General features: G+C 42.6%; 3 protein-coding genes across 4 annotated transcripts; 2 read left to right on the top strand and 1 right to left on the bottom strand.

The window, feature by feature from the left end:
- Positions 1–23: 23 nt before the first annotated feature.
- On the top strand, positions 24–1,411 carry tmem187 (transmembrane protein 187). Its single transcript, XM_084189929.1, has one exon. The coding sequence runs from the start codon at positions 140–142 to the stop codon at positions 902–904; it is 765 nt and encodes a 254-aa protein (XP_084046055.1). The 5' UTR covers positions 24–139; the 3' UTR covers positions 905–1,411.
- Positions 1,412–1,434: 23 nt separating this feature from the next.
- Positions 1,435–5,438, bottom strand: LOC311114686 (uncharacterized protein). 2 transcript variants are annotated; one of them, XM_084189927.1, is made up of 7 exons: positions 5,151–5,438; positions 3,624–3,747; positions 3,102–3,291; positions 2,652–2,790; positions 2,172–2,336; positions 1,771–1,852; positions 1,435–1,661 (listed from the first exon to the last, which is right to left on the bottom strand). In XM_084189927.1, exons 1-7 carry the CDS (start codon positions 5,195–5,197, stop codon positions 1,449–1,451), a joined length of 960 nt encoding a protein of 319 aa, XP_084046053.1. In that variant the 5' UTR covers positions 5,198–5,438; the 3' UTR covers positions 1,435–1,448. The 2 variants fall into 2 exon arrangements, with proteins under 2 accessions (XP_084046053.1, XP_084046054.1); XM_084189928.1 differs by lacking the exon at positions 5,151–5,438 and adding an exon at positions 3,929–4,370 and having other exon boundaries at positions 3,624–3,766.
- ndufs8a (NADH:ubiquinone oxidoreductase core subunit S8a) lies at positions 4,471–10,516 on the top strand. The gene is made up of 7 exons (XM_084189930.1): positions 4,471–4,523; positions 5,445–5,489; positions 5,910–5,975; positions 6,254–6,343; positions 6,776–6,948; positions 8,926–9,054; positions 9,350–10,516. The coding sequence occupies exons 2-7, from the start codon at positions 5,447–5,449 to the stop codon at positions 9,479–9,481; spliced, it is 633 nt and encodes a 210-aa protein (XP_084046056.1). The 5' UTR covers positions 4,471–4,523; positions 5,445–5,446; the 3' UTR covers positions 9,482–10,516.
- The last annotated feature ends 11,914 nt before the right edge of the window (positions 10,517–22,430 follow it).

Genomic DNA, 22,430 nt, shown 5'->3' with positions numbered 1-22,430 from the left:
TATCATTGGCGCCATCATGTGATTCCACCGGAAAAACAACAGAAAAAGTTTGAGTCGCAACTTGCTCTGTCAAAATATTTCCATTTCTATTTTTTTAAAACAATTATCGCACCAATGCGATGGAATATATGATATAAAAATGAAGTCTGCATTGATACACGTTTTAGTGCCCTTTTGTGTTTGTATCGTTTTGGCAAACACTGGTCTATTCAACAGTGTTTTAGTCGACATGAGCTATGATCACTACGCCGAGAAGACAGTTGACTACCTACCCAGTTACCTGGCAATGCCATTCAACTCATTGGTCAATTTGGGATACATTTTCATGGGCCTTTACTGGCTACTTCAACGGACGGACGGTAAAAGAGACACTAGGGCAGGTTACGTCAAAGACATGTTCGCACTCATGGCCATTGCCTACGCACCTGTGCAGTGGGTGCGCCTCGCGACGCTCCTTCGCGCACCCGCTGTTTTGGACCAGTGGTTCACGCTTCCCATCTTCGCGTGGGTGCCGGTGTGGTGCCATTTTATAGAGCACGGTTGGCGGCCACGGTACGCGTTAACGGTCGAGTTGTGCTCCATTCTCAGCTATGGCCTTTCGCTGGTGCACGACCATGGGTTCGAGGTGGCCCTCGGGTGTCACGTGGCCTTCGCGGTCATCAAAGGTGTCGGGGTAAACCGTAACCATGGAGACTGCCACTCCCGGAGATACCTGGGTCTCGCCGTGCTGTCCTGCTGTGGGTTCGTGTTGCTGAAACTGATGGATCACACCCTGGCCCGGTACCAACCGTTCCAACATCTCACCGGACACTTCTGGTCCAAAGTGTGTGACGTTCTGCAGTTCCACTACAGTTTCTGCTTTCTCACGCACGTCACAAGCATAGCACCAAAACGGACTGAATAGGTCTATCCATGGATTGTCAATGGCAATCAATATCATGGGGCAATAGGTCTGAGTCTGGCCGCAACTAATGTATGTTAATTCATTCAATTGTCTTCATGAACTTAAGGGAGCAGAAATTGTGTAGAAGAAACAGCCCACTTCAAGGGCAAATGACAACTGTGTCTGTAATTCACTGAAGTTATATTCTAGATAGTAGGCCAATCACACCTAATTCAGATTTGGGGAAAAAAACTAAAATATTTAGGTGTAGGTAGGCTGGTTTGATAAAATGCAGAGGGGAAAAGACAGCAACAAAACAACAATTCAGAAAACTGAGTCAGCCAATGATTTAAGATTGATGAAGATATATATTAGTTTTTTCTTTGTAATTTCAACCAATGCATGATGTCCCGTTCGTTAACATCTAGTCTCATAAGCAATATCAAGATCAGTGCAACATGTATTTCCAGTCATTGTCATAATATCTCAAATTGGAGGAATTAAATCTGTTTTATGATAAATATTTTAGCCACCAACTTTACAGAATTTATTTTGCGGTCAATCTTTACAATTCTAACGTTGTCACGCTTGTCAGCACAGGCTCAGAGAATAACAACTTCCTACTGGTCCAGAACAGAGCAAGTCCCGCCTCCCGGAAGTTCTGATTGACACAGTAGATGATTGGGTTCAACCCGCAGTCTAGGTAGGACATCACGGACGACAGGGTTCTCAGCCAATTAGGTGCAGGGGATAGGTCCAGTCTACCCAGGAGAATCAGCTGTGGGGAAGTGAGAGAGGTCAAAAATAACCATTGGCTTCAGGGGGGAGCATGACAAGATTAATCTGAAGAGTGTGTGTGTGTGTGTGTGTGTGTGTGTGTGTGTCACCTCAGACACAGCGAAGGGAGTGTTGCAGAATAGGTAGAAGGCCACCATCAGAGGAGTGACAGAGGAGAGGTCATCTGGGTCACTATGAAGGAGAGCGGGAAAGAGAGCCATTACTGAGGAAGGTACTAATCTGGGTGCCTCTCATTCTATCGGAGGTTGCCTTCTCTCTTAATCGCCTTTCCATCATCTGCACTGATCTGTCATTTTCTAGTATATGTGAATGGAACCTCTGTTTCCAGCTTGAATAAGATACTTTGGTATCGCAAGAATGGTGTGAATGCATCAGGAAATTGATGTGCAGTTATTTCACATAAATGCAGATGATGTAAATGAGACGAGGGGGAGGAGACCATTTCAGGCTATTGCGATGCACCCAAATGCTCACAAATCACAACACATACCTGTCGCAGTTCCTCCCACAGCCAGCAGCGGTGAAGAGAGAGCAGAAGAGGATGAGGAGGAAGGGGGGGAAGATGCAGATGGAGAAAGCACAGAGGATGTAGACCAGCATGTCAGAGTAACTGCTGTCCCAGAACACTGCACACAGCATCTCTGCAGGGTCGTACCTGAGAGTTAGAGAGAGACAGAGAGTTCAGAGGCAGGGACGGACTGGACCAAATTCGGCCTGGACATTTCTAACAGACCGGCCAATTTTTTTCCTTGAGGGCCTGACACCAGCCCATTTTTCCTTGGGCCCCCATTATTTCCCAAATAATTATAATTCTGTGCAAAACCCCTAATTTAGATTGGCTAACTGGGCTAAAGATGGACCCGAGTACATTGATGGAAGAGAAGATAAGTGATAAATGACCTAGCCTTCCACACTGTATGTCTAGTATGACCCAAATAACGACAAGACCCTCACCACACCCCTCCCTCACCTGATCCAGTTGTAGACCACAGGGATGCTCCCAAACACCGCCCCTGTCAACCAGGAAGCCAGGCAAGCCAGCGCCACGGCAACAGAGGCGCCACTTCCTGTGGCGGCCATGCCCTTGGCTCGCTGGACGCAGAGAATCGCTGTGGAGAGGGGAGGAATGAGTGTTTTTAAAAGTAGTGCACTACATAGGGAATAGAGTGCCATTTGGGACACAGAATATATGTAAGAGGATTGAAGATTGTTGAATTAGATGTAAAAGATGCATGTGTGAGAAGAGGAGTGGGTGTTTAGAAGTGAATAGTGAGAATGGAAGGTAAAAGGTGTGTGTGTGTGTGAAGAGAAGTTGATTAACGCAGTAAGTGTTCCTCAAAGTCAGTCCTGTAACACTGTTGTTTCTCCATGTGAAATGTGGATTCAAAACGCCAACAACCCAGGCACAGGAGAGTCTCACCTATGCTTCCAATTGAGGAAGTGATGAAGGCGAATTTGAGCAAGCTGACGACCTCGCACAATGGTGACCTCTGACCCTTAGTCAGTATAGCCAATAAGGAGCCAGAGATGATGAGCAGGGAGGAGCCAAGGTCGGAGATGGTCAGACTGACGAAGGGGACCCAGTATCTACAGGGAAACCGACCCCTACACTGAGAAAGAGACGGAGAGAGAGATTATTCTATTTCATACTCTTTTTTTATTTAATTTGTTACATAGGCTCTACTCATTGGCATTGCTCAGTGCCTCTTTATCAGCAGATAGAGTTTGTTTGCACTACAACATTTTGTAAAAGAGTGCCACAATCAGGCAGGCATATGTAAACTACAACACACTCACAGAAGTAAGCTACAGTCAGAACACTGGGTTATAACGAGGATATACGAGTACTTGGTTAGATATCCTAACAGTAGGTCAGGGAGAGAAGTGTGTGTGTGAGAAGTCACACACACACACTCAGTTGGAAATAATAACAGTTACCTACCATGATTTTTACCAGTAGTACCAGACAGTTCCCAATGACCCCCAACACCATCTCCACGCTCAGAAGTGCCACCAGCACTGACCTCTCAACCCTCGTCCAGGACTGCTCCATCATTACTGCTGTGCTGTTGGCCCACTCGTTCACTGAAGAAGAGAAAAATCAGTGATTATAAGTTTTAAAGATATAACTGAATGCAGTCAATTACTGTTGGTTAGTGAAATTATACAATCTTGAAAGCCTCACCTGTAGAAAATCATTGATATTATAGAATAATGAATGTCATTGTAATACAGTACCGTACTTACTTTTAAGACGAATGGTTAGAGTCCACAACCATGAGGAGATAAGAGGGGATTATGAATGGGAGAGTGAAGATTACACAAAGCGAGAGCATCATCAAAAACACCATCTCCAATTAAAACTATCCTGCTTCATTTGTCACTGGCAAATCCCTTATCAAGCATTGTGTGTGTGTGTTTAAAATAGCACTACTAAATACTGAATGAAGCACAATCAATTCAAAACAACAACAATACATTTAATAATTTTATGTAGCACTGTATTTTAGGATAGAAAATCAGGTCCCCTGTAGCTCAGTTGGTAGAGCATGGCGCTTGCAATGCCAGGGTTGTGGGTTCGTTTCCCACGGGGGGCCTGTATGAAAATGTATGCACTCACTAACTGTAAGTCGCTCTGGATAAGAGCGTCTGCTAAATGACTAAAATGTAAATGTTAAATATTCTCAACCTTTTGACCTTACCACCTGCGCCACATCAAACATGGCGACTTTTTGACGTCCAACGCGAGATCTCTGTCATAACGTTCTTTCACTTCCTGCCCACGCAAATTGCACTTCCCAAATCGTCCGCTGTTCTGGTTTAGAAGGCCAAATAGCGACAGGTCAGTGAGTTTCAAGTTATTTATCAACTACATTATTATTAGCAATGGTTTAAAATATATTTTACTACACATCATATCTTTGTTGATATTTCTACTGTATTTTGGTGCTTGTATGACCGCTGCTTTCACAGCTAAAGCGACATAACGTCAGTCATTGGAAAAGTCCTTGAGGATTTTATGGCTAGCCGGTTGTTGCTAGCCGGCTCGCTAACGCTAGCTAGTAACGTTACCTATCTAACAACATGCAATTGTCATAGTGTAAAGCGTTATTGTATTTTGCTTTTTGGAAGTAATACATTTTGCTATAATATATCAAGTCACGCAGTAAAAATAGCGTTGAACGGAGCCTGGGACACCTGGGTAGACGGTTGGCATTTGTTTTCGGGGAACACAGTTGTCTTGCTAGAACACTCATGTCCTCAACTAGCGAGCTAACGTTAACCTAACTAACCTATGCAGTCAACAGATATTCAGCAGTGTAGCTTCTTCTCTCTCGCATCGCATGTTGTCATCACAAGGACCAGCTGAGCGCTGACATAAGGGTCGTAATGATCATCACACATTAACGATTTTCGTCACAAGCACATATACTAACCTTTTAGCTATGGAACTTAGTTAGCTAGCTACCTATGGTTTGTTTGTTGAAAAACAGACAAGATATTGGATGATAACATAAGGCAGATTTTTACATTATGTCATGACAAACAAAGTAAGACCAATACAGGTTTTCTGAATGAGTGCATGTATCAACAGATTTCACATTGTCTGTTTAATAGGTCAGTGACCTCAAAAAAACCATTGGCCAATTTATATGCACATACCCTGTATTGCACCTGTTGCATGTCACATGATTAATAATAACATGTTTCTGTTTTTCTTTCTCTACCCCGTTCTTCTTCGTGTGTTGTTGGCATGTTCCAGGCATGTCTGCGGCGTTGCGTGTACTATATTCCGTATCCCGGCCAGGTAAGACCTCACCTGAGGAGGGAGGGATGGACGGATAAATGAATGAATGGATGGATGGAGGGGTTTGGAGGATGGATATTGATGATGTGGTGCACTACTTTATTGATAGAAAAGTCACTCTGGTTATCACTGCAGGCAACAGTTCAAGAGAAAATGTAGGCGATACTCAGTTATTTGGGGTAAACAGTGGTTACAAACAGCCAAAGCCCATCTCAAGTATCTATGAAGATACTGACTGTAAGTTGCTCTGGATAAGACTGTCTGCTAAATGCCCTAAATGGAAGATGAGTCAATGCTATTATTTGTTATCTGCCATTGAAGTCTACTTGCTAATTGTTGACCACTTGTGGTAAACATTTCCCTGGTAGATCCATTCCATCCTCTGCCTTGTCATAATTTGACTCCTTTATTTTTTCACAGGCACCTTTGCGGCTGGACACATTCTGGTGCGTCCAATCAGTCTGTCAGCCCAGAGAGAGGGATTCAGTAAGTACTGCCTCTTCCCCGGCTCTCAAGGCACGTTCGATTTGCATCACCGGGTGCCCCAGGTGGGCGGCATTTGCACATCATATTAGTCCTAAAGGGAAATCCCCACCCATCCGGGGCACCGGGAAATTCAAAACGAGCACACCCAGTGTCTCTCATAAACACCTTACCACTGTGATCCCCACACAGCTGCACTTTGTTTGCCTTTGATTAGTATGAATGTTTAGACACGCACTCAACATTATTCTCACTGTCTTTTTCTCTCCCTCTCTCTGTAGAGTATGTGAATGCTCAGGATCTGCCCACAGACATGAAGTCCATAACAGACCGAGCCGCTCAGACTCTGCTGTGGACGGAGCTCTTCAGAGGTCAGTTTCACTCCTGACTCTTCATGACACTGACCTCCACATGACACCGACCGCCATGTCTGAAATGGCGCTGTATTCCCTATATAACACACTACTTTTGACCAGGGCCCATAGGGTGTCATTTCAGACACAGCCACTGAATAACCTGGTCCCAGATTTTTGTTGTTGCTATTTTGCCAACTCCTATGACAACTTTTGTGGGCACCAAAAGATCAGGAACCAGCCTTGCAATGACTGTGATATGTGGTTGTTTTGCCTACCTTAGTTGAATGCACTTGTAGGTTGCTCTGGGTAAGAGTGTCTACTAAGTGACCAAAATGTAAAATAAAGGCTACATGCTGTCAAAGTAGTCTTTACCTGAAATCTGTACCTCTCCGGTGCCATTTTGGATGCAGCCAGTGCAGTGTATAACATCACTTCCTGCTCCCCCAGGATTGGGCATGACCATGAGCTACCTGTTCAGAGAGCCGGCCACTATAAACTACCCGTTTGAGAAGGGGCCCCTGTCGCCACGTTTCCGCGGTGAGCACGCCCTGCGCAGGTACCCCTCTGGAGAGGAGCGCTGCATCGCCTGCAAGCTGTGTGAAGCCATCTGCCCCGCCCAGGTACATAGAAACACACCTTTGGCCTGTTGCACCAGTTGGGTGTTAAAACGTGGTCTAAAATGTTAGGTCGGGCATAGCTACGTCAGACTTTGTGATCAGAATTTACACCTGTTGCACCAACCCAAAATAAGACTAGTCACAGCTAAGTCTGGTGTAAGCAATGTGCGTTCATGAGATTTAATGCTTCATAATGATGGTTGCTAGGCAGCACCCGTTACTAGGCTGTTACCATCATCGTGGCAGTTCTAAACTTTGCGAGGCATGTCACTTCCATAGAGATAGAACAGTCCATCCCTTTGCATAGCCCACCACTATGCATTAACCTTTTCTTAACCACAACTGGATGGATCCATAAAGAATTACTGTGGGAATGAATATTATATTTATTTAAATCGGGAGCCCATTGAGACAAGGGTCTCATTTTCAATAGTGCCCTGAGGACAACAAATTCAACACGAACATTCCCCAAAAAAGTTTATATATATATAACAATACAAATTCAACTTTTTTTTTTTTTACATTCAATCAAAACAAATGCAATTCTCATTTAACAAATTCAACAGTAGACTCCTAAACTGCCCTAGCGACACCAGGGAATCAAGACGCAGGGAGATCTGTAGGTTATTCCAAAAAATCGGGGGGCATTAAAACTGAAGGCGGATTTACCTAATCCGGTGGAGAGACCCGAGGAACCTCGACGTGAACGGGTTTGGTATCTCATGTTTTTATACTTCAACAACAAAGTTAGGTAAGTCGGATGCTTGTGTAGTAGAGTTTTGTAAACAAAAAGGGACTAGTGAAGTGATCTACGGGACATTAATGAGGACCAGCCAACCTCTTGATACAGGATGCAGTCATGTGTATTAAAACTGTCAGCTGTGATAAAACGAAGGGCGCTATGGTAGACAGCATCTAAAGGTTTAAGAGTAGTGACTGCTGCATTCTGGTAAATGGTGTCACTCACCATAGTCAAGAATTAGCAGAAAAGTTGACTGTACAATCTGCTTCCTGCTGTTTAGGGAGAAGCAAGATCTATTTCAAAAAAAAAAGAAGCCCACTTTAAAGTATGTTTTTAAAACGTTAAATCCTTGTCAATCCAAATGCCCAGATATTTACAAGCGGGAAACCTATCTTTAGTCTAGATTACTCCTCTAGTCTTTAGCACTGATCAGAACATTTTGCTAGCATGTTATGTAGCCTATAACAAGTGGATGATTTAGCTGTTTACTCGCATAGTAGCTTACTCCCGACCAAAAGCCGGTGACTTGTCTGACGTGATTTTGTTTCACTGAATCTCTGTCTGTATATTTGGTTAATTGGTCTCTGGCTTGGCAAATAAGTGGAGGTGGCAACTCATTTATCACTGATCAGAAACATTTAGTGTGCTATAACGTTGCCTAAATCCACAGTATTTTTTTGCTGATGACTCGTGCATAGGCAACTCCAAAAGTCAGTGGAGGTTGTGAAATATGAACGCGAGATTCACATGCTTTTAGAAATAGATTGCTATTCTTTCTATCGGTATCATGATGAAGATAGTCTCAATTTAACACCCTAGGCCTGCTCCCTACTAGACGGCTCATAGTAGGCTTACTCCCAGGTGGTGCAACGGGTATAATTTTTTGATCCGGCGTTGAGCGCATTTTATGTTGGATGTAGAGTTACGACCAACTGGTGCAACCGGCCCCTATAGTGTTTAAACGCCTGTACTATTCACATCTGCATATCCCTACCACTCCCAGGGCATTAAAACACTTGCACTTTACAACGTAAATACCTCTATGTCTGTGTCCCAAATGGCACACATACATAGATCCCTACATAGTGCACCCTATAGGCCCTGGTCAAAATAAGTGCACCATTTACAGAATAAGGTGCCATTTGGGACACATCCTATGTCTGCTATACTACAACACCTTCAAGCTCACCGCCCTAAACATGATTTTCCTCCCTCCCCCCCCCACCCCCCATGCATAGGCCATCACCATCGAGGCAGAGCCCCGTTCGGACGGCAGCAGGAGGACGACGCGCTACGACATCGACATGACCAAATGTATTTACTGTGGCTTCTGCCAGGAGGCCTGTCCTGTTGACGCCATCGTGGAGGTGAGCAGGACCTTCTACCTCACTACTGTGGTCGGTGTCCCAAATGGCACCCTATTCCCTGCGTAGTGCACTACATTTGACCAGAAGTAGTGCACTATGTAGGAAATAGTGTGCCATTTGGCACAAAACCCCTCTAGCATAGCTTCCTCTGTAGATGTCTGGATGTTCAGATTCCTGTAGAGAATGATGTTGGCGTAAAGGACCTGTGAAACTATTTGGTCTGGTGTCTCTGATTGAAACCCCCCCCCCCCCCCCCCCCCACTCTTATTCTCCCTTTTCGTTCCCCCTCCCTCAGGGCCCCAACTTTGAGTTTTCCACAGAGACCCATGAGGAGCTGCTCTACAACAAAGAGAAACTGCTCAACAACGGAGACAAGTGGGAGGCCGAGATCGCTGCCAACATACAAGCTGATTACCTCTATCGATAGACAGGCTGGCTGACGCGCGCACATACACACCCACACCGACCGACTGACCATACTCTGCTGATAACCATAAAACACACACACACAGATTCGGTATGACAGACTGACACACACATTGTATAGATATCCGTCAGCCTCTTTGACACAGACACACATCCATCCATACTGTACAGTTGATCCAGATCAGTGGTTCACACCGAGACCTGTTTCCAGAGATCCAGACAGAAACGTTTATCTATACTGCATAGATATTGAATGGGACTTGGATGAATGGGACAAATAAACAGCAGGAAGCCACAGCTCTCCAGAACCAGGTCTGTGTGGACCACTGTCATAATAAGCTCAGCTTACCCACAGAGAGAAGCACCCTCAGTCTCCTGTACCGGCAGCCAGCCCACAGATGCCTATCCTGGGCCACATTCAATAGGAATACGTTGTGGAAAGTTGCATAAAGAAATGACATGAATAGAGTTGACATGATTATTTATTCTACTTGTCAGAGGCATGTTTGTTCTACATACCATATTTCTATCTGAACGTTCCACAACGCTGTGCCCTGGTGAACGCACCCGTGATGTCTCTATGCTCAACAGTACTGTCTATCTGATATGAGGTAAGATATTGTTCCCTAACCAAACAAATCTTTCCATGTGTTAGTGGTTAGGGACAACTACCTACTTTGTGTCCCAAATGGCACCCTATTTCCTATATAGTGCACTACTTTTGACCAGGGCCGACAAGACTGGTCAAAAGTAGTGCACTATATAAGGAATAGGGTGCCATTTGGGACGCAGTCCTACTCAGTTAATTTTTTAAGGGGGCGGAGGGTTATCATTTTGTCAGAAAGCGTTACACAACCAGTTGGCACATGAGAGACTCAGGCTCTATTATAATTATTATCCTCAATCTAGTAGATATTAGCCCGCTGCAAACACAAAGTTAAATGGGGGTTTGTTGTCATGAGAATTGTACAAAGGTTAAATACTTGTGGACTTCAAGTTATGAAGAATAAATATTGTTCTGTCCTAAGTTTTCAAATGGCCTGCAGTGTTGTCTTTTAAAGTCAAAAATGTGATTTTCCTGTGTTTTATATATATTTCCACACTATGAGGTTGGAAGAATACTGTGAAATGTATGATAATTCCCTTTTAGTGTAAGAGCTGTTTGAAAAGACTGCCTGTTTTTCAGGTGGGAGATTAGTTGTATAAATATACAGACCATTTAGCAGACACTTTTATCCAAAGCGACTTATAGTCATGTGTACATACATTTTATGTGTGAGAGACTCCAGGAATCGGACCCACTACCCTGATGGTGCAAGTGCCATGCTCTACCAACTGAGCCATACAGGACCAGTTAATCGACCAATAAGAAAGAGCGTTCCAAGCCTCTGCCAATAACAGATAATTTTCAGTTTTCCCCTCCCCACTCAGACCACTCACAGACAGTCCTATCAAAATTCTTGCTTGAGAAATAAATGTAATTGAAAACAATCACAGTAAGGTAGTTAACTGTTACCCAGAAATGATTTGATATTGAGATAAAACAGCTGCATTGGACCTTCAAGAACGTCAAGTCACGCATTACTTTCTAGCTTTCTATCTAAATAAGGTTACAATGACATGAAGGTTGCTCTTGAATCTCAAAACTTGGTTGATTTATTGTTTAGGTTCATGCCATTGATATATGTGTGCCAGTATCCGTGGATGATGTGTTCGAGTGTGTTTAGTGGATTTGCTCAGTGCAGTACAATGGCACCCTATTACCAATATAGTGCCCTACTTTTGACCAGGGTGCATAGCAGGCTTCAATAAGAACCTGTGACCAGTTGAAGCCTCAATTTCAGTCGATTTCAATAAGCACCTGTGACCAGTTGAAGCATCAATTTCAGTCCATATGATGTAAGATGGAAAAGTTGAAATATTGTATACAATTTATCTTGTTTTCTTAATACTTCGAATCAGCACCTTTTATGAATAAAGATATTATAGTTATTTGACTATCAATAGTTCATTTATTGTGAAACTCCAGTCGCAACATCGCGAGACTTCCCGGGAACGCTTTCGAAACAGACCACGGCCAGGTTTCCGATAGCGATTGAATTTTGGCTTAGGCCTACAAGTGTTTTAACGATGCATCTTAAAAATAACGGCCGAAGATGTCACACCCCTTTCCCAAAACACCACTAAGTGCACTCGTTACAAACTGAAACTTAACTGTGTTATTACAGGAGCTGTCCCATGTTGAAAATGATTCCTGAATATATAGGCTAAAGAGCTCGCTGTAGATCTTACATTTATTCAAAGTCATTTTTTAAATCAAATTTTTACACAATACAGTTTTCCCATCAAGAGAAGAAAGGTTCTGTAGCCTATTATGTATTTAAGCGTTTGCATTATATGCTTGCCATGTATTCTACATGTTTACTCATGCTATTTTGTAGGCCTATGCAATGTTTGCATAGCCGAAGTAGGGGTGCTGAGGCTGCTGCAGCACCTCCTGATGTTTCTATTTTAAATAATAATAATTCAAAAGGGACTCGCACATCTGAGCTATCTTTGTTGCAGGTGCATGGTAACAATTGAATAACATGAGAATAAAGAAGAAACCCGGACATTGTTCTTGCTCTTGCTAGTATCGCCGCTCTTTATTTTACGTATCGGCCTCGAAGGCCTTCTCAGAGCTTTAGTGAGTGTTCTTCGTATACGTAGACATTGCTACACCCACATCCGTTCAATGCGTCAAATTGGTTTGGAGTCGAGGGAAAATAAACATGTGTTACCAAATATAACAATGTGCATTTCATAAATATTCTAATAAAGTGTGTACATAAAACGTATTAAACACGTCTGTAAAACCACAATGAGGACATCGACCTATCAAGTAAGTTTTCATAAATCATTGGGTAGAGCGCAAGAAAAAACGTCAGAGTAGACTGAAGTGGTGGCATTAGCTCATGTTCACATTTACAACATAACATGCATGGGCATTTCATCATTAAGACCTTTTGGGAATAATGTCTGGAGGGTGAAAATCCGAAACATTCTATTTTGTGTTATTTATATCACCTCCCCTGTCTGATATCTTGACTTTCGCTATGCCACAAAATCTAAAAGGTAGAAATGTCATGTTTTTGGTCATTAAAATGTACTGCGACTGGATAATCCCTGTCGTTTCTCCTGATTTAACTTTTTACCTACATAACACAGCCCACATGGACATTTAATCATGTAGATAACATGGGTGGAGGAGCACGCAATAATGTCATTTATTTGGAACCGTTTTCCTGTATGTGGGAGGCGGAAATATTCACACTTCATCATATTGTTGCGCTGTGCGTAGCCTCTGCATTTATAGCTACCATTCCGAAGAGGCTAGCTGTTGGCATGGACCAATCTTGTGAGTAAATTGCGACCTCTCCTATATACAATAAGTGGTTGGTTCTTCAATCCAGCTGTCAGAGCTGGGTCCGATGATAAAACATGCCAGTGTTTCTTGACAGCATCTCCCACTTTGCGCGAGTTCAAAGTATATGTGGAGGTGAACATTACAGAGTTTTCTTTAGCTCTGGTGGGTCTTTTTTGTAGGAGTTCATCTCCTGTTTTCCCTGATGCCAAATTAAGAGCTCCATCCACATATTGTGGAGAGTAGCCTCTTCTTAGAAACCTATTGCGCATCCCGGCTGCTTTTTCTAGATAGTCCTCTGTGGAGTGGCATATACGGCGCAGTCTTGGAAGTCCTATTTTTAATGGCTCAGGGTGGAAGCTGTTCCCCTGTACTAGAGTATTTCTGTCCGTTTCTTTTCTGTACAGAGTTGTAAATAGGGTTCCATTTGATTTCTCAATCCACATATCGAGGTAATGAACACTTTACGTGTCACATTCAATAGTGCATTTGAGATTAGGGTCAATGTCATTGAGTAATGCCATAAAGTCTGACAGCTCTTCTCCCGTTCCTACCCATATTCAAAAAATGTTGTCAATATATCGATACCACTTCAGGATTTTATTCAATAATGGATTTTCATTTTAATTGTTAACAAAACGTTCTTCAAATTTACCCACATAAAGGTTAGCATTGCTTGGAGCGAATGTGGAGCACATCGATGTTCCATTCCTTTGGAGGTAGTATTCATCATCAAACCTGAAATTGTTATACGTCAAAACATATTCAGCCGTCTCTAGAATAACGTTTGTTGGTTAGTATCTCGGTCTCTCAATTAGTGACCTAGGGCTGCCAGACCCCACATGGGGGGAATGCTGGTATATAGACTCTCGACATCTAATGTGACCAAAATACAGTCTTCTGTTAATCCCGTTATTGGTGAGATCTTATTTATGAAGTCTATAGAGTATTTCACATATGATGGCAATGCTTTTCACATGAGATGTAATAAAATAGTCTACGAAGTTCAACAATGGCTCTAGCATTGAGCCTATTCTTGCAACCACTGGTCTGCCTGGATAATTGCCTTGTGTTTTAGGTTTGTGTAATTTAGGCAAAATGTACAGGCATGGACATATGGCACATTTTCAGCAAAGGTATTCATATTCAGGTTTTGAGATAAGGTTGTTTAATAGGGCTTGCTCCAGATTTCAGCTAATATCCCTTTGGAACACCTGTGTGGGATCAAACGTTAATTACTGAGTTGTTTCTGAATCTCTTCTTTGTATTTTTCATAGTGTAAAAACGACCACAGCACCCCCCTTGTCTGCAGGTTTGATGAAGATGAGTCTTTAATTAGTTCATTAAGTGCCTGTTCTTCTGTCCTGGTGAGGTTCTTCTGAATATGGTTTGTTTTTCTCGTATATACAGACATGGATTTTGTTCGACTAACCTACAATAGGTATTAATCGAGGAGTTGTTAACCATAGGACATAATTAGTTTTTGGGCTTAAAATGAGTAACACATCTTTGTTGGGTTTCTATGCCAGAAACAGTATTTTGATAAAGCACGTTTTTAAGGTTAATCTTGCGAAAGAATTTAAACAGATCTACTTTCGTATCAAATGGTTTGTCTATACATGTAGGTACAAAAGACAGGCCCTTAGATAAGACTGAGACTTGTGCGTCAGTGAGCTGTTTTTGGAGCGGTTAATTACAGCTTCCTGCTGTAGCTCCGTGTCCAAGGCCTGTGTTTCTGGTCCACTCTTTGACTGCTTGCCTTTCCTACATAATTTATTTTCTTTCGTGGAGCCTGGTTGTACTGCTTTCGGGCTAAAAAAAAGTTTGTGTGCGATGGTAGCTGGAGTCGCTGTCTGTAGGGAATTCGCTTTCAGTGGATGCCTCTATGTCCGCGTCTCCCAGCTGCTGCGTAACTGCGTCCCCTGGTCAGTGGTGCGTCCCTAAGTCGGCCTCTTGGTGCTCCCGTCCTTGGGACTTCCAATGCGTAGACCTGATTGAGCTGGTAGTCCTCTGTGTCTCGCTGATATTTCTTGATCTTTGTTGCTTGTAGGAGGTCTCTGTATTTCCCAATGGACTGGTTGATTGAGTCGTCAATGGCTGTGAAGTCTGGGCCTAGAATCTCCTTCATTATAACCTCATGTTCACTGATCTTAACTTCAACCCTTTTTACTTACTTCGACACATGTTCAACAATAAGTAGCATTAAATCTAAGGAACATTTGTTTAGGAGTTCACCCCATTTCTGGGGTTTCGTCGTTTTTCCCTATTGTGGGCTCCTTCTGTATTCTCATTCCTCTTGGAATGCGCTTGTTGCGCCAATACTCACTAAGAGCAGTGCCATGCAGGAACAAACAAGTATATTTCTCTCTGAGTCTCTGAAGTTGGATTTTAAGTTCTCCAGTAGAGTGTGGAGCTAGTTTGTCCATGTTGGAGGTAGGGAAGAGGATCTTATTGGCGTCTTGTGTGAATGAGAGGGTACTCGCACAGTGCGTGGTAAGTGATTTGATCTCTCGTAGTGGATCAATTGACTACTTGGTACGTCCTATTCGTCTTTTTTTTCTCATGTTATTCAATTGTTACCTTTCACCTGCAACAAAGATAGCTCAGATGTGAGAGTGCCTTTTGAATTATTATTTTAACAAATAAAAATAAATCATGGGGTGCTGCTGCAGCCTCAGCACCCCTACTTCGGCTATGCAAACATTGCATAGGCCTACAAAAGAACATGAGTAAACGTCTAGAATACTTAAAACATGGCAAACATATAATGCAAACACTTACAGTGCATTCGGAAAGTATTCAGACCCCTTGACCCTTTCCACATTTTGTTAAATTACAGCCTTATTCTAAAATGGATTAAAATAAATGTTTTTTCTCATCAGTCTACCCCATAATGACCAAGCGAAAACAGGTTTTTAGACATTTTAGCAAATGTATTGTTATATTTGGTAACACATGTTTATTTTCCCTCAACTCCAACCCCATTCTATGCATTGAACGGATGTGAGTGAAAATGATCCCCGGGACCACCCATACACAAAAAATGTATGCACGCATGACTGTAAGTCGCTTTGGATAAAAGCGTCTGCTAAATGGCATATAATTATTATTATTATTATAATAAAATATTCTCAAAAGCTCTGAGGAAAGCCTTGAGGCCGATACGTAAAGCTTAATAAAGAGCAGCAATACTAGCAAGAGCAGTGTGCGGGTTTCTTTTTTTCTTCAAATAATAATAATATATATTTTTTAAATTCCAAAAAGAGTATTGCACTGGTCCTTTACTATTCCTGTATTAGCGTACCGACTTAGCAATTTCTTTCAGCACCACTGAATGAATAAAGCCAAAGTCAAAGTTGCTTGATCCCTCGTTCGCTATTCATAATATATCAACGTGACCTAAAAAAATATGAAATTACTACAATGGTTTTAGTACTTGCTCATCAAATTGTAGCATAATTGACAGACATTCTACAATTAAATAACTAAACATGAAGTATCCTAGCCTTGTCCTAAACTACAAGTTAAGCGACGTTGTCAGACCTAATATGTTGACCTTTTGGTGATTGGTTAGGCTACAGCGAATATTGAAGTGGCTCAGGTGTAGCCAAATGGCTTAATACTACGTAGCCTAGGTCTATCGATTGCCCATGAAAGTGATGTCAATGTGTAGCATAATCTAGCTATCATATAATTAGGTTATCTCGGTTTTCATCAACAAAAATGCATCCTTGCTACACTTCTTTAAAACATTGCAAAAATGTTTAGGCTATTTATATTCAACTATGACGTTTTCAGCAACCACAGAGAAACAGATAATCATCTTCATTCTATGTTTAGCAGAGATCTTCTGTGTGTAACGTGACTCGGAAGGCAAGTGGTGACACTTAGCCACAGATTATTCATTATATTGACCAGATACTCTAGTCGCCGCTCTAACAATGAAAATAAATGTCTTAATCACCATTAAAATACGTCAGTTTAAGTTAGAGATATTTGCATGGCCTTTGTCTCAATCCACAGCATCTGCCTATGTCTATGTTGGCCTTCCATCTGCGGTGACAGGTGGCCGAGCTACAGCGGTGTTTGTCAGACAATGAGACATCCCGAAAATCGGTCTTCTCACGTAATGTCTGTAGTGTCCAAACGGTTTGGCCTACACGATGAACATGATGGTGTATTAAACGAGTGGAAGTATGGAGGTAGTTATGTGCCCCCAAAAATAAGGGGTGTGTAAAAAAATAAATATATATATATATATATACAGTGGGGAGAACAAGTATTTGATACACTGCCGATTTTGCAGGTTTTCCTACTTACAAAGCATGTGGAGGTCTGTAATTTTTATCATAGGTACACTTCAACTGTGAGAGACGGAATCTAAAACAAAAATCCAGAAAATCACATTGTATGATTTTTAAGTAATTAATTTGCATGACATAAGTGTTTGATCACCTACCAACCAGTAAGAATTCCGGCTCTAACAGACTTGTTAGTTTTTCTTTAAGAAGCCCTCCTGTTCTCCACTCATTACCTGTATTAACTGCACCTGTTTGAACTCGTTACCTGTATAAAAGACACCTGTCCACACACTCAATCAAACAGACTCCAACCTCTCCACAATGGCTAAGACCAGAGAGCTGTGTAAGGACATCAGGGATAAAATTGTAGACCTGCACAAGGCTGGGATGGGCTACAGGACAACAGGCAAGCAGCTTGGTGAGAAGGCAAGAACTGTTGGCGCAATTATTACATGACTTAGTACTTGGTGGCAAAACCCTTGTTGGCAATCACAGAGGTGAGACGTTTCTTGTAGTTGGCCACCAGGTTTGCACACATCTTTGGAGGGATTTTGTCCCACTACTCTTTGCAGATCTTCTCCAAGTCATTAAGGTTTCGAGGCTGATGTTTGGCAACTCGAACCTTCAGCTCCCTCCACAGATTTTCTATGGGATTAAGGTCTGGAGACTGGCTAGGCCACTCCAGGACCTTAATGTCCTTCTTCTTGAGCCTCTCCTTTGTTGCCTTGACCATGTGTTTTGGGTCAATGTCATGCTAGAATACCCATCCACGACCCATTTTCAATGCCCTGGCTGAGGGAAAGAGGTTCTCACCCAAAATTTGACGGTACATGGCCCCGTCCATCGTCCCTTTGATGCGGTGAAGTTGTCCTGTCCCCTTAGCAGAAAAACACACCCAAAGCATAATGTTTCCACCTCCATGTTTGACAGTGGGGATGGTGTTCTTGGGGTCATAGGCAGTATTCCTCCTCCTCCAAACACGGGGAGTTGAGTTGTTGCCAAAGAGCTCGATTTTGGTCTCATCTGACCACAACACTTTCACCCAGTTCTCCTCTGAATCATTCAGATGTTCATTGGCAAACTTCAGACGAGCATGTACAGTGGGGAGAACAAGTATTTGATACACTGCCGATTTTGCAGGTTTTCTTACTTACAAAGCATGTAGAGGTCTGTAATTTTTATCATAGGTACACATCAACTGTGAGAGACGGAATATAAAACAAAAATCCAGAAAATCACATTGTATCTCATCAGACCACATGACCTCCCATTCCTCCTCTGGATCATCCAGATGGTCATTGGCAAACTTCAGACGGGCCGGGACATGCGCTGGCTTGAGCAGGGGGACCTTGCGTGCGCTGCAGGATTTTAATCCATGATGGCGTAGTGTGTTACTAATGGTTTTCTTTGAGACTGTGGTCCCAGCTCTCTTCAGGTCATTGACCAGGTCCTGCCGTGTAGTTCTGGGCTGATCCCTCACCTTCCTCATGATCATTGATGCCCCACGAGGTGAGATCTTGCATGGAGCCCCAGACCGAGGGTGATTGACCGTCATCTTGAACTTCTTCCATTTTCTAATAATTGCGCCAACAGTTGTTGCCTTCTCACCAAGCTGCTTGCCTATTGTCCTGTAGCCCATCCCAGCCTTGTGCAGGTCTACCATTTTATCATAGATGTCCTTACACAGCTCTCTGGTCTTGGCCATTGTGGAGAGGTTGGAGTCTGTTTGATTGAGTGTGTGGACAGGTGTCTTTTATACAGGTAACGAGTTCAAACAGGTGCAGTTAATACAGGTAATGAGTGGAGAACAGGCGGGCTTCTTAAAGGAAAACTAACAGGTCTGTGAGAGCCGGAATTCTTACTGGTTGGTAGGTGATCAAATACTTATGTCATGCAATAAAATGCAAATTAATTACTTAAAAATTATACAATGTGATTTTCTGGATTTTCGTTTTAGATTTAGTCTCTCACAGTTGAAGTGTACCTATGATAAAAATTACAGACCTCTACATGCTTTGTAAGTAGGAAAACCTGCAAAATCGGCAGTGTATCAAATACTTGTTCTCTCCACTGTATATGTGCTTTCTTAAGCAGGGGGACCTTGCGGGCGCTGCAGGATTTCAGTCCTTCACGGCGTAGTGTGTTACCAATTGTTTTCTTGGTGACTATGGTCCCAGCTGCCTTGAGATCATTGACAAGATCCTCCCGTGTAGTTCTGGGCTGATTCCTCACCGTTCTCATGATCATTGCAACTCCACGAGGTGAGATCTTGCATGGAGCCCCAGGCCGAGGGAGATTGACAGTTCTTTTGTGTTTCTTCCATTTGCGAATAATCGCACCAACTGTTGTCACCTTCTCACCAAGCTGCTTGGCGATGGTCTTGTAGCCCATTCCAGCCTTGTGTAGGTCTACAATCTTGTCCCTGACATCCTTGGAGAGCTCTTTGGTCTTGGCCATGGTGGAGAGTTTGGAATCTGATTGATTGATTGCTTCTGTGGACAGGTGTCTTTTATACAGGTATCAAACTGAGATTAGGTGCACTCCCTTTAAGAGTGTGCTCGTAATCTCAACTCGTTTCCTGTATAAAAGACACCTGGGTGCCAGAGATCTTTCTGATTGAGAGGGGGTCAAATACTTATTTCCCTCATTAAAATGCAAATCTATTTATAACATTTTTGACATGCATTTTTCTGGATTTTTTTGTTGTTATTCTGTCTCTCACTGTTCAAATAAACCTACCATTAAAATGATAGACTGATCATTTCTTTTTCAGTGGGCAAACGTACAAAATCAGATCAAATACTTTTTTCCCTCACTGTATGTTGTTTTCCGCAAATACAGTTCAAGTCGGAAGTTTACATACACCTTAGCCAAATACATTTAAACTCAGTTTTCACAATTCCTGACATTTAATCCTAGTTAAAATTCCCTGTCTTAGGTAAGTTAGGATCACCACTTTGTTTTAAGAATGTGAAATGTCAGAATAATAGTAGAGAGAATGATATATTTCAGCTTTTGTTTCTTTCATCACATTCCCAATGGGTCAGAAGTTTACATACACTCAATTTGTATTTGGTAGCATTGCCTTTAAATTGTTTAACTTGGGTCAAATGTTTCGGATAGCCTTCCACAAGCTTCCCACAATAGGTGCATTTTGGCCCATTCCTCCTGACAGAGGTGGTGTAACTGAGTCAGGTTTGTAGGCCCCCTTACTCGCACATGCTTTTTCAGTTCTGCCCACAAATATTCTATAGGATTGAGGTCAGGGCTTTGTGATGGCCACTACAATACATTGACTTTGTTGTCCTTAAGCAATTTTGCCACAACCTTAGAAGTATGCTTGGGGTCATTGTCCATTTGGAAGATCCATTTGCGACCAAGCTTTAACTTCCTGACTGACGTTTTGAGATGTTGGTTCAATATATCCACATAATCTTCCTTCCTCATGATGCCATCTATTTTGTGAAGTGCACCAGTCCCTCCTAAAGAAAAGCACCCCCACAGCATGATGCTGCCACCCCCGTGCTTCACGGTTGGGATGGTGTTCTTCAGCTTGCAAGCAACCCCCTTTTTTCTCCAAACATAACGATGGTCATTATGGCCAAACAGTTCTATTTTTGTTTCATCAGACTAGAGGACATTTCTCCAAAAAGTACGATCTTTGTCCCCATGTGCAGTTGCAAACCGTAGTCTGGCTTTTCTTTGGCGGTTTTGGAGCAGTGGCTTCTTCCTTGCTGAGCGGCCTTTCAGGTTATGTCGATATAGGACTCGTTTTACTGTGGATATAGATACTTTTGTACCTGCACTTTTGTACTTTTCTCCAGCATCTTCACAAGGTCCTCTGTAGCACAGCTGGTAGAGCACGGCGTTTGTAACGCCAAGGTAGTGGGTTCGATCCCCGGGACCACCCATACACATAAATGTATGCACGCATGACTGTGTGTCGCTTTGGATAAAAGTGTCTGCTAAATGGCATATTATATTAAGGTCCTTTGCTGTTGTTCTGGGATTGAGTTCCCACATATGCTAAGCACTTTTTGGCTGCTTTTCCTTCACTCTGCGGTCCAACTCATCCCAAACCATATCAATTGGGTTGAGGTCGGGTGATTGTCGAGGCCAGGTCATCTGATGCAGCACTCCATCACTCTCCTTCTTGGTCAAATAGCCCTTACACAGCCTGGAGGTGTGTTTTGGGTCAATCTCCTGTTGAAAAACAAATGATAGTCCCACTAAGCGCAAACCAGATGGGTTGGCGTATCGCTGCAGAATCCTGTGGTAGCCATGCTGGTTAAGTGTACCTTGAGTTCTAATTAAATCACAGACAGTGTCACCAGCAAAGCACCTCCACACCATCACACCTCCTCCTCCATGCTTCACGGGGGGAACCACACATGTGAAGATCATCCGTTTACCTACTCTGTGTCTCACAAAGACACGGCGGTTGGAACCAAAAATCTCAAATTTGGACTCATCAGACCAAAGGACAGATTTGCACCGGTCTAATGTCCATTGCTTGTGTTTCTTGGCCTAAGCAAGTCTCTTCTTCTTTTTGGTGTCCTTTAGTAGTGGTTTCTTTGCAGCAATTCGACCATGAAGGCCTGATTCACGCAGTCTCCTCTGAACAGTTGATGTTGAGATGTGTCTGTTACTTGAACTCTGTGAAGCATTTATTTGGGCTGCAATTTCTGAGTAACTCTAATGAACTTATTCTCTGCAGCAGAGGTAACTCTGGGTCTTCCTTTCCTGTGGTGGTCCTCATGAGAGCCAGTTTAATCATAGCCCTTGACGGTTTTTGCGACTGCACTTGAAGAAACCTTCAAAGTTCTTGAAATGTTCTGTATTGACTGACCTTCATGTCTTAAATTAATGACGGACTGTCGTTTCTCTTTGCTTATTTGAGCTGTTCTTGCCATAATATGGACTTGGTCTTTTACCAAATAGGGCTATCTTCTGTATACCCCCCCCCCCCCCCCCCCCTACCTTGTCACAACACAACTGATTGGCTCAAATGCATTAAGAAGGAAAGAAATTCCACAAATTAACTTTTAACAAGGCACACCTGTTAATTGAAATGCATTCCAGGTGACTACCTCATGAAGCTGGTTGAGAGAATGCCAAAAGTGTGCAAAGCTGTCATGAAGGCAAAGGGTGGCTACGTTGAAGAATCTCAAATATAAAATATATTTTGATTTGTTTAACACTTTTTTGGTTACTACATGATTCCATATGTGTTAGCTCATAGTTTT

This window comes from Coregonus lavaretus (genome assembly GCF_964263955.1).
Source record: "Coregonus lavaretus genome assembly, contig: HAP1_SCAFFOLD_1160, whole genome shotgun sequence".
Classification (NCBI taxonomy): domain Eukaryota; kingdom Metazoa; phylum Chordata; class Actinopteri; order Salmoniformes; family Salmonidae; genus Coregonus; species Coregonus lavaretus.
Note: the sequence above shows the minus strand (reverse complement) of the source record. Positions and strands in the feature narration are given on the sequence as shown.

What these genes read in the sequence shown, in the direction of transcription:
- tmem187 (XM_084189929.1), top strand. Translation starts at nt 140, where the DNA reads ATGAAGTCTGCATTGATACACGTTTTAGTGCCCTTTTGTGTTTGTATC.
- LOC311114686 (XM_084189927.1), bottom strand. Translation starts at nt 5,197, where the DNA reads ATGTTATCATCCAATATCTTGTCTGTTTTTCAACAAACAAACCATAG. An exon ending in TACTACTGGTAAAAATCATG is followed by an intron (nt 3,292 to 3,623) that starts GTAGGTAACTGT and finishes TCTCTTTCTCAG; the next exon opens with TGTAGGGGTCGGTTTCCCTG. An exon ending in GTGGTCTACAACTGGATCAG is followed by an intron (nt 2,337 to 2,651) that starts GTGAGGGAGGGG and finishes TCTAACTCTCAG; the next exon opens with GTACGACCCTGCAGAGATGC.
- ndufs8a (XM_084189930.1), top strand. Translation starts at nt 5,447, where the DNA reads ATGTCTGCGGCGTTGCGTGTACTATATTCCGTATCCCGGCCAG. An exon ending in ATATTCCGTATCCCGGCCAG is followed by an intron (nt 5,490 to 5,909) that starts GTAAGACCTCAC and finishes ATTTTTTCACAG; the next exon opens with GCACCTTTGCGGCTGGACAC. An exon ending in CTGTTGACGCCATCGTGGAG is followed by an intron (nt 9,055 to 9,349) that starts GTGAGCAGGACC and finishes CCCCTCCCTCAG; the next exon opens with GGCCCCAACTTTGAGTTTTC.